This window comes from Myxine glutinosa, chromosome 2 (genome assembly GCF_964187855.1).
Source record: "Myxine glutinosa chromosome 2, kmMyxGlut1.1, whole genome shotgun sequence".
Lineage (NCBI taxonomy): Eukaryota > Metazoa > Chordata > Myxini > Myxiniformes > Myxinidae > Myxine > Myxine glutinosa.
Window position 1 is genome coordinate 178,351,711 of NC_136262.1, and position 17,166 is coordinate 178,368,876.

Here is a 17,166-nt window from a genome sequence, read left to right on the forward strand (position 1 = left end):
TGATTTCGTGCGCATGATGGCGGCAAGCCAAATGAATTAGTTCAGTCTGTAGCTTCTTTTCAATGAGGACAGCAGCCCCTCCACGAACACCTGAATTGCTGGCCGTTGTGTCAAAAGACAAAGCCTTCACCTTGCCCACAAGGTTCCAGCTCTTCAGTGTGTCCACTACAGCGGTTGCCATAGCTTCTCCTCCCCCGTCAGGTAACTTGGGAACATTCAACAGCTGCTCCATTCCATGGTACTGGTTGGACACAAGGATTGGAAGACGATCCACCTTCACATGCACAAAATCTCCAGTGACATCGGGAAGAAGCTTTCCATCCCAATGGACCACTAAAGGACCCTGCACATTATGATGAAATGCTTCTTTTATTTCGTCCATGGTTTTGCATCGATGCATCATGCGATTCCGCCGCACTGTCCATCGGTTCAGTGCCAGCTCTGCAGGATCCCATCCTACTGCTCTACAAATGGATGCCAAGTTGTGGACAGCCATTCGGTCACTTGTTTTCGTACGATCCAAAGAAGCTGCGACTTCAGGAGTGACAATGTTGATAGGCCTTCTTTTCTTGGGACGAGATATCCCACCATCAGATGATGAAGAACCAGCCTGTGCCGTGGTCTCAGAGTCAGAGTCTGAGTCTGTGACTTCCATAGCAGTAGCACCCTTCATGACCATTTCCTGTCTCTTATTTTCCTTCTCTGCCTTAGTCTTCTCCTTTTCTTCCCTTTCTTTCTTTCGCTTCGTTTTTGCTTCCAACACAGTGTCTACAGATCCCATTGAAGCCTTCCTCTCTGAGAATTGATCGTGAAGAAACTTCCTGTCCTCGGGGTTGGTGATTATGGCCTCCGAATCTGCATGCCTAAGATCAAACGTCTTCTCCAAGGAGGCCTTGAAGGATGCTTCCTTTTTCTCTTGGGTCGCACCACCCCGCTTTGCACCTTTTTGGAGGCTCCTCCATTCTTCATATAGCCTCTCCAAACGATGGATGCAGTGCTGCTTCGTCGTTGTAGGTAGGTGAGCTTTTTCCCAGAACTTCACAACCTCTTCAATGGTGAGGGTTGCACTCTCCCGGGCAGTGCGATTCTCCTTCTTCAGGTGATGGAAAAACAGGACAAGAGATTGATGCACAGTCGGGAGCTTGGCACCTTTGATGGCATCTCCAGAAGTGGACCCAATGAGATACACATTATCCTGAGCCCGAGTTTTCAATGAAACACTGGTACTAGCACATGCCATATCTGCAAAATACGCAAGAATGTGGGTAAAATCCTGTTAATTCTTACTCCACAGGGTCACTCTCTACAAAAGAGCCACAGTCAATAAGTTAGGCCTACATATTACACACTAAAAAAGCGTACCCCTGACCCCGGGAACCTGTACAAAACATGCATGAAAATTGCCCAGATAGTGATCATAGGAAGTCTCAAAACTGTATGTATAATATATTGTATATAACTATATATATAATGTATAATGTGTATTTATGTATATTTATTATTTAATGTATATTTTATGTATAAATTTAATGTATATTTAATTATAATGTATATATATTGTATAACTATATATTTATTTATTATATTTAAATTTTAATATATTATATTTATTTTTAATATATTATTTAATGTATTATATTTGTCTATATTTGTATAATTGTCTATCGTATAATTGTATATATAATGTATAATATAATATATATTATTATTATTTAATGTATAATTATTTACTATATATTTATTTTTAATATTATATTTAATGTATATATATAATTATGTATTTATTTTGTGTATATACAGCCCAAAAAATGGGAATTCCTATTTTTGCATGGGGGAAAATTCATCACTGATGTGGCACCCCTAAATATTATTGGATTCCATTCAAATTTGGTGTGGTTTCCTTTGACACCAAAAGGAACAAAAATAGACCATGTCCCGGAGAAAATCTGCATTTTGATTTTTTGAAGCCCACTCTAATATGTTTGTATATATATATATGTATGTATATATTATTATATATATATATGTATGTATATATATTATTATATATATATATGTATGTATATATATATATATATATATATATATATATATATATATATAATATATATTGTTGTGGATATGAGAATTGTGTTTTTTTATTGTTGTAAAAATATCGCCCTCCTTCCTCCAGTTGTGTATAAAGGTCAAAGTGCGTCCCATAATTAGGTCATAAACAATCACGTTCGCCAATCTTAGATTTCCTCCTTGTTGGTAGTTTATTTCCTTATTCTCTGTAGGTTAAGGCTGTGTCTTCCATTAATTGACCCTCCATTGCACCGAATTCAAATAGATAGATCCCCTTTCATTGTCAATAACAAAGCCTTGATTGCCAACTGCATTCGCCGCAGCTATTGGGTGGTTTTTACCGCGACTCCATTAGCCATGAGGTGGGCTTGGAGAAGAAGGGGGAGGAGCCGCCGAATCCAGGGCGTTGGCCGCCCCTCGTCATCAAGGGCGGAGCCAGAGAGCCCGTGCCGACCAATCAGGGCCGAGGCGAGCTCACCGATGGGCGTGTTCTAGAGGCCGGCGGCTGGATCGCCCGCGGCGTTATAAAAAGCGCGCGCGGAAGCTTTGGGAGTTGAGTCAGAGATACGGCAGAAGTGCGAAGTGCCAAGTAGAACAAGTGCCAAGTGTGCAGTGCCAAGCGCGCAGTGCGAAGTGCCAAGTGAGAAGCTCCAAGAGAGAGTTGCACAGAGGTGCCAAGAAAGAGTTCTAAGGAGCAGCTTTGGAGAGCGCATGGTGCACCGGGGGAGCTTCACCGTGCAGTTTGGAACCGTGGCGGTTTGGTGATCCCAGCTCGATTATTGACGGCGGCTGTCCGCTTCCAGCCCGACCGATCCCCGCTGAACCTTCCTCTCCCGCCAAGCTATTCCTCCTTCCAATCATCCCTGCCTGCAAATTCCCCATTCGTGTGAGTCCGTCTGTTGTTTGTTCTGTCCAGGGTATTAAGTAAGACTGCATAGGTAAGCTAGAATTTTCACTGTGTCCTTCTGGTCCGTCCCTCTGTCTGCTTTATTTTATTATCCTTCCTTCTCCTTGGTTTCTTTTGGTTGTAAATAGTAATACATTATATTCGTCTTTCCGACTTCTGTCTTCCTCTTCTTCACATCCGTGTCGCCTTGGCTTTTCCCCATTGAAAACCTGTGGCACGATTCGGCCCACGTTTAAGGAATCGGGTCTTAGTAATTGTTAATAGTTCGGGCCGCGGCTGCCATCCGCTCGGCAAATCAACACCTTCTCTGCGGTCCGTAACAATTGGTGTCTGGGAGTGAGATTCGGACCTGAAGCGCGAATAGCGCGCTCAAAATTACGGGTGGCCCAAAATTTTGTTTTATTTAAAAATCTTAAATCTGGAAATTGTGCCATGGCTGGTCAAGGTGATCGGATGCCGGTGGGGGAAATAGAAGAGGGGTTAGGAGTAACCCAGGACCAGGGGGAAGAAATGGAGGAGAGAAATGATGATGTGGTTGAGGAGGTTTCAGGCGCGCAAGTTGGCGCCCTCGCGCACGTGGTTGTGGAGGCGCAAAATGGCGCCTCACACGAGGTTGCGGCAGTCGCGCCCGCAGCACTGGTGGATTCGAACCTTTTTTTGCTACAAATGGGGGCCCTTATGAAAAAAATGGGTGAGCGATTAGAGGGCCAAATGGGGGTAATGAGGGACGAAGCAAGGGGTACCAGTGAACGTTTAGACAATAAATTTGAGGGGCTCGGAAGCAAATTGGAGGGATTCGGAAGCAAATTTGAGGGATTCGGAAGCGGATTAGGGGACAAACTGGGGGGCATGGTTGGCCAAGCCAAAGAAATTAATGAGGGGTTGGAAAGGGACAGAGACCGCAGGTTGGGCGAGCAGGTCCCACGGGTGCACGAGGAGGTAAAGCGGGTCGAGGAGCACTGGTTGAGCGAAGCGGAGGAAAGCGAGGGTAAGATGACGGGTGTAGAAATTGCGAACCGGGGTTTGGAAAAGCCGGCGACCGCTGAGGTAGGAGAGAAAATTTTATTAAAGCCAACGGTCGTCGATGTGAATAAAGAAAAAGCAGTAGTGGGAATAATCGAAATTGGAAAAACGACGGAGGTAGCCCGGGAATTGGAGGAAGGAATGGATAATGCTCAAAGTCCCTGCTCACATCACGATGCTGTGCTTAACCCAAATGGAAGTTTGCAGGTGCGCATGGAGAAAAGGATCCCCCAGGTGAGTCGTGCTGTGTATTGTGCGGGGAGATTTTGTGGAAGGATGTTTGGCGACAACAGGATTGTCGCGTGATTGGGATCGATATGGCACCCGGGCGTTGGTGAAGGGTCCCATGTGAGTGGAAATGGCGCGCGTGTGAGGAAAAAGTGTGCGTCGGCGAGTGGGTGTGTTTTAAAGTGTGGAAGTGAAACCGAGTGTGAGCGGGAATGCACGACGGAGTGTACGTGCGAGGGTGAGAGTGACCCGGAGAGTGAGTTGGAGGAGGAGCGGGTGCGAGGATGCACGTTTGGAATGAACGGCGAGGGTGTGTGAGAAAGCACACCTGAGTTGGTTGTGGCGCGAGTGCGAGGGAGCACATCGGAGCGCGGTAGTGGGTGAATGCAAGAGTGCACGCCCATGGTGAGTGGTACGGAGTACGTACCGAGGGGGGAGAGTGCGCAAGACGGTGCGCAAGGTGTGTTAAGGGAGTGTGCGAACGGCGAGTGTGCACGAGAGGTGTGGTGTGTAACAGGGAGTGCGTTGGTGGAATGGACGGAGTGTGTGGGATGCACTGGAGGTGCCGAGACGCCAGGTTTTGTGAGTGTGAAACGGGTCGCGTATGCAAGTGAAGCATCGACATTGAACGGGTTAGCGTTTAGGGCGACGGATAGCCGACGCGGGCGCTCGGTGCGCGTTGCACTTTGTTGGATGCTGGGCCCCGCACGGTCGAGTCCGGGCCTTGTCGGGCGAGGCGACCGGTCCGGTTCAAGGGCGAGTAGGAGGAAGCGGAACGGTGCCCTCTGGCGGGGTCGGGGTTTCGACCGGGCGAGATCGAGCCATCGGGCCGGCGACCGCAAGGTGCCGCGCCGAGATGGTGCGTGGAATCTCGGCCCGACCAAACCACCTCCCTTGAACCGAAAGCCGGACGGATTCAACCTGAGAGTTAGCCGGGACGTTCTTTCCTGATCGATTCGCCACTAGATACTAGCCACTACATACTGGCCAGTTTGCTCGGCTGCACCGGATTAAACAAGACAAGATCAGTATGTAGTGAGGGCACGGTCCCCAGTTAGGTTGGCCATATCACCCCCAGGTAAATGGTGTCAGAGGGAGGACCTTGGGAGATTTGGTTGTCTGATTGGCGTTGGTGGTTGATTGATAACCCGCCGGACCGTGGAGTTATCCGTGACAGGTGGCCTCAGGACCGACCGGTAGTCAGGAGGAGCCCAATAAGTCTCCTCATGGTTAACCCTGATTTATGCGTTCATAACAATAGATTAGATTTATATACACAAGGATGTATATAAACAAGGATGCAGCAAGTGGTGGATTTACAATCTTTTCCATGAGTCATGGATACTATCAAGCAAAAAAAATTACTTACCATATGCTGCTAATGCTAATTTTTATTTCGAGGAAAGTTTAAGAACATTTTTTAGCTATTGAAATGTTTCATAAATCCACTGCAAACACACTGCACAAGTACAAAGCCATTCTGGTGTGTTTCTATGTCTATTCATATGCACTGAATTTATTTTTACCCTGTTCTCGCGAAGCGAAAAGCGGGGTTAAGTGATCCGGTGCGGACTGTTACGTTTGTGGGGGGTAGGCAATGATTACCTTAGTCCAGGTAGAATTGTATAGTATGCCATGCTCCGTAAGTCCCGATGAAGAAGAAGAAACCCCATGTATCGTAAGTAGGAAATTTGTTTAGACCGGATGTCGTGTAAGCGTTTATACGCGTCTCCATGAGAGGGGTGGGGTTATGTTAATTAGTTAGGGATTATGGGTAATGAATCCCCTGCATGTAAATGGCCTCTGTTATTTTTCCTCTGTTCCTATGACAATGCAGCACACACACATAGCCAGACAATTGGCATGCATTATCACACTAAATAAAAGCAAACCGGAAACAGGACATTCAACCACCAATGATACCACTGACCTGGTGATCAGAAAGGCACAGGAGGTCCATGTGGCCATGCCCCGAAGAGCAGTGATTGGTGAGGACGGTCGAGCAACGAAGAGAGGGACTGGCTGATAGGAACAGGCACGGGTGGCGTCGGATGACGTCAGAGCCTTGAGAACAAAGGAGTTGGAGGGCCGACATTTCCTCTCTCTGCTTCGGGATTTCATAACGAACGGTTGAAGTTCACGAGCTCTTGGCTTTCTCTCTGCTTCGGGATTTCACAACGAACGGTCGAAGTTCACGAGCTCTTGGCTTTCTCTCTGCTTCGGGATTTCACAACGAACGGTCGAAGTTCACGAGCTCTTGGCTTTCTCTCTGCTTTGGGATTTCACAACGAACAGTCGAAGTTCAAGAGCTCTTGGCTTTATCTCGGTTTCTGGATCTGGAGGTGAACAGTCGCCGATAAGCTCTTGCATTAGGGCGAGCTCTTGCGGTGGGACAATCAACGAACGGTTGTGTTCCGACATTTTCCCTCCTCTTGCGTTGGAACATTGGTGCCGTGCAGTCACAGTTCATAGCACTCTCGCGCTAGGGATATTGGAGGTTTCGACGATCGTGAGGAGGAGCGAACTGCGGACCAAGGCCTGCGTTTCCCGTGATGAACGAGGGCGCGCTGAGGCCTACTTCCCGCCCGGGCCTGTGCCGTGCCCTGATTGCATGCTTGTGGCCTGGACGATTCCCGACGGGGTTCAGGAGACGCTCAGAGTTAAGTACCATGAAACAAACACGCATTTATTTTTACCTTTATTTTTCCCTTTGTGTGTATCTGTGTCTGTATGGGGACGTCCCATTTAGGAATCTTATTGTGCCGTGTGTTATTTTGTTCGCCGGCATTTCTTCAATAAAACCGGTATTTTTGTACATTTTAAATCCCTGTTGGTTGAATTAATCATCGCAGGTTCGAAGATGGCGGGTGGGACCCGTGAAGGTAAGTTCGTCATTCTCCTTTCCCTCGTGTGTAAAGAACACCATCATTTTTGACTGAACGCCTTGGTGTTAAACCTCGTTTAGTTATCCGTTTCCTTGGAGGATTTTAAACCCTAGGAACAGGACAATACGTATATTCCGTACGTATGTACGTCACTGCATTTTTTAAACTCATTTGCTCGGCAACCGTTGGCCTGATTGACACAAAACTTTCACCATAGGAACACCTCCTCCTGCAGAATTTTTAGTCACAATTATGACGTCATCGATCACGTGATATGGGCGCCATCTTGAAAAACCTTTGCACTGCTATATCTCCAAAACTGCTCCATGGAAAAAAATTCAAACATTGCTCATTGTCAAGTACTCCCCATTCCGAATAGGATACGTTAACGGTGATGTCATTGGTGCATTCATTATGATAATAATAATAATAATGCATTTATTTTATATAGCGCTTTTCAGGAAGCCCAAAGACGCTTATGATGTCATAATTTGACAAGTGCAACGCTTGATCCGATTAGTATGAAAAATTTTGAGGGTCATATAGGGATAATTCGGTCCATAGAATTAAATTGATCACATTATATGTCACGTGGTTCGGCAGCTATGTTGGATTGAACATAAAAAAACTTTAAAAGTCTTCTTCTCCAGCACTGCTGACCAGATTGATGCGAAACCTTATGCACATGATATAATAGCCTTGGGGAATATAGGGTGTTCCATGAATAAATCACAGGTTACATGGTCTGGCAGCCATATTTGACTTATCCTGAAACCCTTAAAAATCTTCTTCCCCAGAACGGCTTGACATACCATGGGAAACCTTCACACACGTTCCCTAAGCCTTGGGGATACCATGGTGTTCACAAATAAATTGTATGTCTCATGGTCTGGAAGCCATGTTGGATCAAAGGAAAAAAAAAATACATATTTCTCTGAAATAGCTGAACATATTGCAGCGAAACTTTCCAAATACCATCTACCACCATTGCTGCACACAGTGTGAAAATGATGACATCATAGATCATCTGGTTTGACATCCATCTTGGGTAGAAAAATGTACCTTATCTGATCAACACAAAACTTCATACACCTTATCCCCTACCCAATTGGAGCCAGTGTAAATTTATGATCTCATAGGTCATGTGGTTGGCATAGGTCAAATCTTCTCTGAAACTACTTAACCGATCAATGTGATACTTTAACTCATTGATGAACTACCCCTGGGAAATGTAGTTTGATCAAAGTGATGTCATCGGTCACTGGTCTGGCAGCCATATTGGATCAATTTTTTCAAAACCTTGAAAAACATGAGTTGGTTCGCACCAAGTTCTTCTCAAGACTTGCAGGATAAGTAGTCCATGAATACCATCTAGTTTCTTTTGGATTGACATTTCATGACAATTTTACAATATTTGCAATTCAGCCCAAGCCATATCTCTTCTTTTAGACCATGTGTAAAATTACAATGAGAAACGTCAATGTCATCAATCTCTTACCATGCATAACACCATTTGATTCAGCAGGTTACAGGTGTGTAAAAGGGCATGAGAAGTCCAGACCTTTACACAACTCACAATATGAGAATATCGGAAAAAATATAGCAAGTATCTTACGCTTTTGCTTCTCTGCCATCTTGCAGAAAGAAATGCAGTTTTCATTTCAGCCGATGCTAAATTCCAGTATGGCTGGTATGGTATTAATGGAGAGAACGTTTTTGTGTATTTTGCATAAGAGAAGGGATGTAACTAACGTCTTGAAGTGGTATGGATTCGAAAATTGTCATGAAAAATTATTGGCCCAATATTGGCTCTTCTTGGGATTTTTTATTTCATTACAATTGTTGTTGCAAAACCCACCTTTTCTTGTGCAGGGACATTGACTGTTGAAAAGTATCCTCAATGACGTCAAGGGTTTGATTGCTGGCATTATCCCTTTGGGGATGAAATCCAAGAATGCTGGGATGGGCAGTCATCAAGAAGATGGAACTGCTCAGCCACAAGAGGTTTGTTGTACTGTTTAGAAATGCACTAGTTCGTCTTTATTTGTCACACTGTTCGCATTTGGTCCTGTTTTTGGCTTTTTGAAGTTTGTCATGCACATTTGGACACACTTTGATTTGGTTTCTTTATATATAGCCCCACCCCCCCCCCCCCCCATGCATAATAATTGTAGTCTTAGGTTGTATATATTCCAGTGGGATGCACGTGATTAATCTTGGCACCCAACAAAAATCATTTTTACTCAAGTCTCTGAGCCTAAAAGGTTTTGGTGCCATTTGCACATTTGAAGGATATGATCATTTAAAGGTCAATCAGAGGTCATGTATGGTCACGCATCTATTCATGCATTTTTCTGCATGAATAGATGGAATGTATCAGTTGTAAATACAGTCGGACCCCGCTATTCGTGGTTCCGCTATTCGCAGAATCCGCGTATTTGCAGTTGATAAAATGAAACATGTTTCTCTATTCGCGGAAAAATGTCCCGCAAATTCATGGGTTTTTTTCTATTCGCGGCCGTGTTCTGCGAAATCGCTGTTTTTCAGGGGTGCAATAAAAAATTTTCACCAGCCATGCATAAAGCAGCTGGACATACGCAAAAAAAACTTCTTCTCCGAGCTGCGAGCATGACCTGCTTTTACATTCACTGTTGTGTGATTTGCGTTTTCATGGCTTTCGTGGGTGCGAATTTTAGCCGCACTATAAGCGAGCTTCGCAGGATATCTCCCCAGATATGTAAACAAGTTAACTCCGTGAATTATAGCATGCAAACGCTTCATTAAATCGATTACAGTTTGCAATTTACGGTAAAGCATCAACAGAGATCTTGTGCAAAGAAAACGCTTTGGGGGATGTTCCATCCCCTGTTCCAGGAGAAATGTGGCTTCCTGATCAATTCCGTGCGGGATAAGTACCGGGTGATTCTCCGGGAGCTGGGAGTAAAGACTGGAGGCACCTACAGGTCAATATCACTGAAATGTAAACTTAAACTGCAGCAGAAATTTGGGGAGCGCCTCTCTATCATCAATCAAACTGGTAGATCTGTCTTCATCTGGCATCTTCCATACCCCTCGGTGATGCACTTGAGAAGCTGAGACATCTGGAAGCAGAGAGCCAAATTGATGAAACGCAGCGGATTACACTGCGTGCAGCCAAAATGCTGAGAGGAGACATCAAGACTTCTGTTTCATCACTTCTGTTTTTTAAATTTATTTAACATTGACCCTCTGGTTGTTGTTGTCTGGTTGTTGTTGTTGTCTGGTTGTTGTCCCTGGTGTTGGCTTAGCGGTTAGGTTGCCGGCTTGGGATCCTAGGATCCTGGGTTCGAATCCCGGTCGATCGCTGAATTAATGCCAGGGGGTTGACTCAGCCTGTCATCCTTCCGAGGTCGGCAAATTGAGTACCAGCTTGCTGGGATGAATGATCACGGTGTGTACCCCGATTTAGAATAGGTACACCGTATCCCTGCGCATCGTAAGAGCGTGACCAAGGGTTGGCGTCAGGAAGGGCATCCGGCCATAAAAACATTGCCTCAACCAGGGAACCATGATTGTCATGGGGCCCGCAAGGCTAACCCCCACTCTAGCGGGGAAAATGGCCTTAAAACGGTCATTCATTCATTCATTCATTCATTATTCATTGACCCTCAGTGTGTCTGTCCAGGCCATAACTTGTTTACGTTTTGAGCTTTTGTCATAAAATTTTAAACGAACTAATATTGAGAATATAGAGAACACAGATTAGTAAAATGTACATTTTTTTTTAAACTGATGTTTTTGTCAAGTTTCATTTGAGTACAAAACTGATGCAGACGGGCTTTGCATTTTGAATCAGTTGGTTAGATGTCAATAACGAGCTCATTGTATTTCGGTTCAGGTTCGAATCCAGATCCGGCCTGCCAGTGGGATCCAAAACGTAAACTGTTCAGCTTTGCGGAGGTATGCGCTCTACCGAGTTTCATTCTAGTTTACTCTGTTCTGCCATCTTGAACTTCTGTTGTTCTTTACTCTTTGGTGAACTCCCTATTGGCGATCTTTCTATTTCAGGATTGAAAGTAAAAAGAAACCAGCTTTGCCTTTTAGATGAAATGCCTCTGCCAGTGGTAAGAGAATAACTGCAAGTACATGTATTAATACTTGTGTTTCCAGATCAATGGTATGGTTGTGCACAATTGGCAATGCCCCATTGATTCAAGAGGCTTACCGAAAGTCTTTTAGTGATTTTACTTTTTGAAGTAATCACCAGAACTTTTAACTGGCAATTGTGTTATAGTGTAAAAACTGACTCCAACAACTTCAGTTAAGTAAACTCAAGAGGACGTTTATTCCGTGGCTTACACATTCTTGTCCAACATGGTGTCTCTCCTCGTGCCGTAAAGCATCCATGCCCCCTCACTGACGTCAACACAAAGTATCCACACCAACACGTCATCAATTCAAATGAAAAGGCATAACAACCAAACATAATAAATTGACAACCTAAACCTTGGACATAACCATGAGACGGTGCAATGCAGTTAAACTGCATTGAATGATTTCAGGTTTGAACTAGAATGGCACGCGGTCGAGCATGTACCTCCGCCAGGCTGAACAGTTCACATTTTGTAGGCCACTGATAGGCCTGATCTGGATTCAGACCTGAACCAAAATCTAATTGGCTTTTTTGTCACATACCCAACTCATCCACAAAGTCTTCTCATAACCCTCCAGAACTTTTTGAGATATCATGCTATATATCGTTTTTGGCCCTATCTCTCAATGGTGAAGAATCGTTTGAAAAATTCTAGTATCCGGATCTGGATCTTCACCAAAATCTAATTAATTTGCCCTTGTCTTACACCCAAACTGGTGGGTCTCACTATCTGCCATGATCTTTCCTGGGAAAACGACATTTCAAATCTGGCCTCCAAAGCCAGTCGCCGACTGGGCATCCTCCATCGTGCGAAATCCTTCCTTGGCACACCTGAGCTTCTCACCACATACAAAGCTTTCATCTGCAGCTCAATGGAATACTGTTCTCCCCTCTGGGCTGGTGCTTCTGCCTCATACCTAGCTCGGCTTCACGCTGTTGAAACCAAAGCTTTCAGAATCATTGGAATCTCCCGCGATGGAGCTAACTCCGAGGGCCTTTCACTCACTCAGAGCAGGCAGGTTGGTGGTCTTTCTGTCTTCTACCGACTCCTATCCAGCCTTGCTCCCCCAGCTCCATCTGTGCTCTGTCCCCCAAATATTCCTGCAGGTCGCACAATATCTGCCTGCAACCCTCTTCTGGTGAAATTGCCAAAATCAAGTCTCTCTGCTCACCTTCACTCTTTCATTCCTCTTTTCTCCCGCCTCTGGAACAAACTCCCTCACTCTCTTCAATCCCACTCCTCCCTCCAGGTCTTTAACACAGCTGTTTACCACCATCTCTTGTCTTCCCCCATCCAAAACCTTGATCTCTTCTACCCCGGTTAATTCACCCCAAATCCACTTTTTTTTTGGAAATGCCGACTTCTTTCTTTCCTGGAACTCCTCCCCCCAAGCCCTCTCCCACCCACAGATCTTCCGTTGTCCCTGTTCTCTGCTGTTGTACCTGTGTGCTTCCCTCTCTCTCCCCATCCTGTCTCCCGCTCCCTTTATTGTGTGTTTTGTGTGTCGGTTTTTTTTTTTGTGATTTATGTGAGGTCTTACACGAGCCTCGATATTGTATCCAAAAATAAATAAATAAATAAAATAACTGCCCACCAAGTTTCGCCCAAATCTGTCCATAACATTTTTAGATATCTTGCTCACAAACAAACAGACAAACAGGGGTGAATACATAACCTCTGTCCACCTTCAGTTTCAGAAGTAATAAAAAGCAGGCACTAAACTTTGAAAAGGGCAGATGTAAATCTTTAGTAAATACTTTGTTTTAACTCACTTTTTATATGCGACGTAGCTCTGCAATATATTCCACCATGTAGCCTCGGTTTTCTTGCAAAATACACGTGATGCTCTCCATAGTGTGAGCGGATGGGTTGACGACTATGGGACACACTGTAACTAATTTACCCATTCTCTTGCAAAATGGTAACTCAAAGGTACTCACTTGTCTTTGTGATTCAGATGAGGAGCCAAATGAAAAATATTTTTGGAACACTAGTGGCTGGAGCAATGGCTGGAGCTGCAGCTAAAACATGTGTGGCTCCTCTGGACCGCACCAAGATTATGTTTCAAGGTGAGAACATGATGAGAGCATTATTCACTTGGTGTTCTGGCAAATCAAGATGTAAGTGATGAGAAAATTATCATGAGAAAATTTTGGAGAGTGGAAATGTTTTTCCTGTTGTATCTCTTTCATCACGATAACCCAACAATGTGCTGTTGTTTGCAGCTTACAGTGCATTCAGAAAGTATTCAGACCCCTTCACTTTTTACACATTTTGTTATGTTGCAGCCTTATGCTGAAATCGTTTAAATTCATTTTTTCCTTCAACAATCTACACTCAATACCCCATAATGACAAAGAGAAAACAGGATTTTAGAAAGTTTTGCAAATTTATTAAAAAGAAAAAACTGAAACATCACATTTCCATAAGTATTCACACCCTTTGCTATGACACTTGAAATTTAGCGCAGGTGCCTCCCATTTATCTTGATCATCTTTGAGATGTTTCTACACCTTGATTGGAGTCCACCTGTTGTAAATTCAATTGATTGGACATGATTTGGAAAGGCACACACCTGTCTATATAAGGTCTCACAGCTGACAATGCATATCAGAGCAAAAACCAAGCCATGAGGTCGAAGGAACTGCCTGCTGAGCTCAGAGACAGGATTGTGTCGAGGCACAGATCTGGAGAAGCCTACAAAAAAAATCTCTGCTGCATTGAATGTTCCCAAGAGCACAGTGGCCTCCATAATTCTTAAATGGAAGAAGTTTGGAACAACCAGGACTCTTCCTAGAGCTGGCCGCCCGGCCAAACTGAGCAATCGGGGGAGAAGGGCCTTGGTAAGAGAGGTGACCAAGAACCCGATGGTCACTCTGGTTGAGCTCCAGAGATCCTGTGTGGAGATGGGAGAAACTTCCAGAAGGACAACCATCACTGCAACACTCCACTGATCTATGATTTATGGCAGAGTGGCCAGACGGAAGCCAAACAGTTCAATCTTGGTTTCATCAGACCACAGAATCTTGTTTCTCACAGTCTGAGAGTCCTTTAGGTGCTTTTTTGCAAACTCCAAGCGGGCTTTCATGTGTCTTTCACTGAGGAGATGCTTCTGCAGATAATACATACTTTGGTCTGATCCATTTAACAGCTAAATACGTATTCGTGAAATTTCGCTGTTTTAAGGAAGTCCTGGTTTTGATTCATTTCTTCCACATTGACGATCAAGATGACAATACAGAGCAGAAAGGAGATATTTGGTCCATTACCTAATTGCTACCCAATACATGCACAGTTGAGATCTCTTGCAACCGTTCCCATATTTGACTGGATTCGTTTTGGTTTCATGAAATTAATTGGAATCAAATAATTCTTTCTTGTGATATATATTTTAGTTCCCTACTGAAGGGGACTATAGGCAGGGCCGGCGCTACCATTAGGCCAACTAGGCAGCCGCCAAGGGCGCAGACATCAGAGGGGCGCATTGCTGAACTTGTAGCAATAGCTCGAAGACTTCCAAAGTCTATGCTGCCACCAGAAGTACTTCTCTTCATACTACAACAAAAACTCCTGGATAATGTGCCTAATGTTTCCGTTGCTTTAAGGATCCTTCTCACACTTCCAGTATCAGTGGCAAGTGGTGAACGTAGTTTCTCAAAGCTCAGTTATAAAAACTTACATACGCTCTACAATGTTGGAAAAGAGCCTAGTTGGCTTGGAAACTATATCAATTGAACATGCCAAGGCATCAGCACTTGATCTGGTTGAATTTGTGACAAAATTTGCAAAGGAAAAGGCACGCAAAGTGAGATGTTGATGTGTCTGAAATTGAAACTTTTATGAGACATTTTTTAACTCTGTTTGTCTGTTTTTTTGTTTGTTTCTCTGTCTGACTGTAAGCGAAATATTGTGGTGACATGACGGGTTGGTTACGCCAAGTATCCTTAAATGGTATATATACTTAAAGGTATGTGAAGTAAAAGGTTTGAATGTTGTGTTGCCAATGGCTGAGGTATGCATTATACTGACTGCCCTTTAGTTCAAAATGATTTGTGTGCCAAAATATTTTATTTTGTATTTGCGAAAGATAATCAAAGATTGATTATTGAAAATTTTGATTTTGCATATCTAAAACTTATTGCTCAAACCAAAAACTGTTTTGTTTATCTGTAATTTCCATTCACGCACTCATAAAGGGACCACTTTCTTTATTTTGCATTGCAAACCACATGTAGTGTCATATTTTTTTAAGTGAAAGCCCATTTGCCCCAAAGCGTGGGGTAACAGGGGCACTGCCATATTAATGGATATTGCGCCTTTAATATTGGTGCTGTTGGCATCTTACGGTACTTATTCTTGCAATTTAAAATAAATTTAGCAGTTTCAAGTTTTCTGCTTTTTATTTTTTCGACAAAACATCTTTTTAATAATCGAAGTTGGCAAAAAAAAATTGGGGGGATGGGGGGTGGGAGGGGATGCAAGTAGCTGGCCTTGCCTAAGGCACAAAAGAGTCTGGCGCCGGCCCTGACTATAGGTTTGCTCTCCATCTGTCTGTCCGTCCCACCTGTGGTTTTCTGCACTTTTTTCCATCCTCTTTAACATGTTCAACTGAAACTTAGTACATGGCTTTATTATAAGTTACAGAATATATTTCAGTTTCGGGGGTTTCCCCAATTTTTCACAGAGCTATGCCCTTTTTGAACATGGAAAATGTCACATATTATGCAGGATTATTTTTATTTATTTGAGAACCCTAAATAATTCCCGTACACTCATAAGCGTAGCTCGACTTCTCTATTTGGGGGGAGTGGGCAAGGGCTTAATAGTAATAATGGGTAGCTTGATCTGACTTCCAAAATTACCGTTTTTTGGTGTAGTTACAGTGTACGTGAAATCATAAATGCAGTTTACGTTCATTATTGTTACTCACGTTTAAATACGGGATGTTTTTTATCTTAATTGTAAACTACTGAAAAAAATAATGGTGGGGGCATTGCCCTCCTTAACCCTCCCCCAAATATCGCTGGTGCATTCACTAAACATTATATTAGTTTGGAACCTAATATTTTGCTGAACTGCTTCACCAGTTTCCATATCACTAATTTTGAAGGTTTCATATGACCACCAAAGCGATTTTTTAATGCAATTTGACATTCCCTAAAGGATGCATTTATTGATGTAATGTTCGACGAAAAACACGCGTTCTTCCACAGTGAGTGAGTGCCATGGCATGACTGAGTGAAAACCGTTAAATGTCACTGCCATGCCACATGATAAATCATGTGATACTTGATAACTCTCATGATAATTTAATGTCTTTCTGTAACATTATGCTACATTTACGCAAAATATTATGTTCTTAACAGAGATCATTTTTAGTGTATGGGAGTTATCAGGGGTTCTCGAATAAATAAAACAATCACCCTGTACTTGGCTCAGTTTCCAGCTACCCTGATGCCACCACACTGCTTTATACCCATTGGATAGGCCAGCTGGCCTGACTCCACTTCAATGAAAATCGTGCCCCCCTATTCCATGAAGCAGCATAGATCAGCAGGCCTCAAGCATTAGGCCTGGGTGTTAATCCTTGGTCCAGCGCATCTATATATATATAAAGCAGTAAAGTATGTTTGTTTGTTTGTCCTCTTATAACTCGAGTACTACTCATCGCAGAACAAAACCAAAGGCATATTCGGAATCAGTACGTCTCAGAGCAACTACAGCACACCTTAAAATTTAAATAACTTCGCGTTTTAAAATTATGACGTCATCAGCGTATTTCGGAACGTTAATTTTTAAACTTCATATTCGGAATCGGTACGTCCCAGAGAAACTTCGTAACGTTAATTTTTCAACTTCATCCGATTGACATGGGACCAACGGCATGTGACAGAGAGTGAAACATTTATTTGCCGACAATGAC

General features: G+C 43.6%; 1 protein-coding gene across 12 annotated transcripts in view; it reads left to right on the plus strand.

Annotated features, from left to right (window-relative positions):
* SLC25A42 (solute carrier family 25 member 42) overlaps positions 1 to 17,166 on the plus strand; it is a 194,004-nt gene that overhangs the window by 67,871 nt on the left and 108,967 nt on the right. For 8 of the 12 annotated variants that reach the window (XM_068106718.2, XM_068106709.2, XM_068106711.2 and 5 more), the window contains 2 exons: positions 8,983 to 9,114; positions 13,201 to 13,312. In XM_068106718.2, coding sequence (XP_067962819.1) covers positions 9,052 to 9,114; positions 13,201 to 13,312 — 175 coding nt within the window. In that variant the 5' untranslated portion in view covers positions 8,983 to 9,051. Of the gene's footprint in view, positions 1 to 8,982; positions 9,115 to 10,987; positions 11,050 to 11,170; positions 11,214 to 13,200; positions 13,313 to 17,166 lie in introns of those variants that run through there. The other 4 variants (XM_068106717.2, XM_078771982.1, XM_078771980.1 and 1 more) reach the window with 2 other exon arrangements.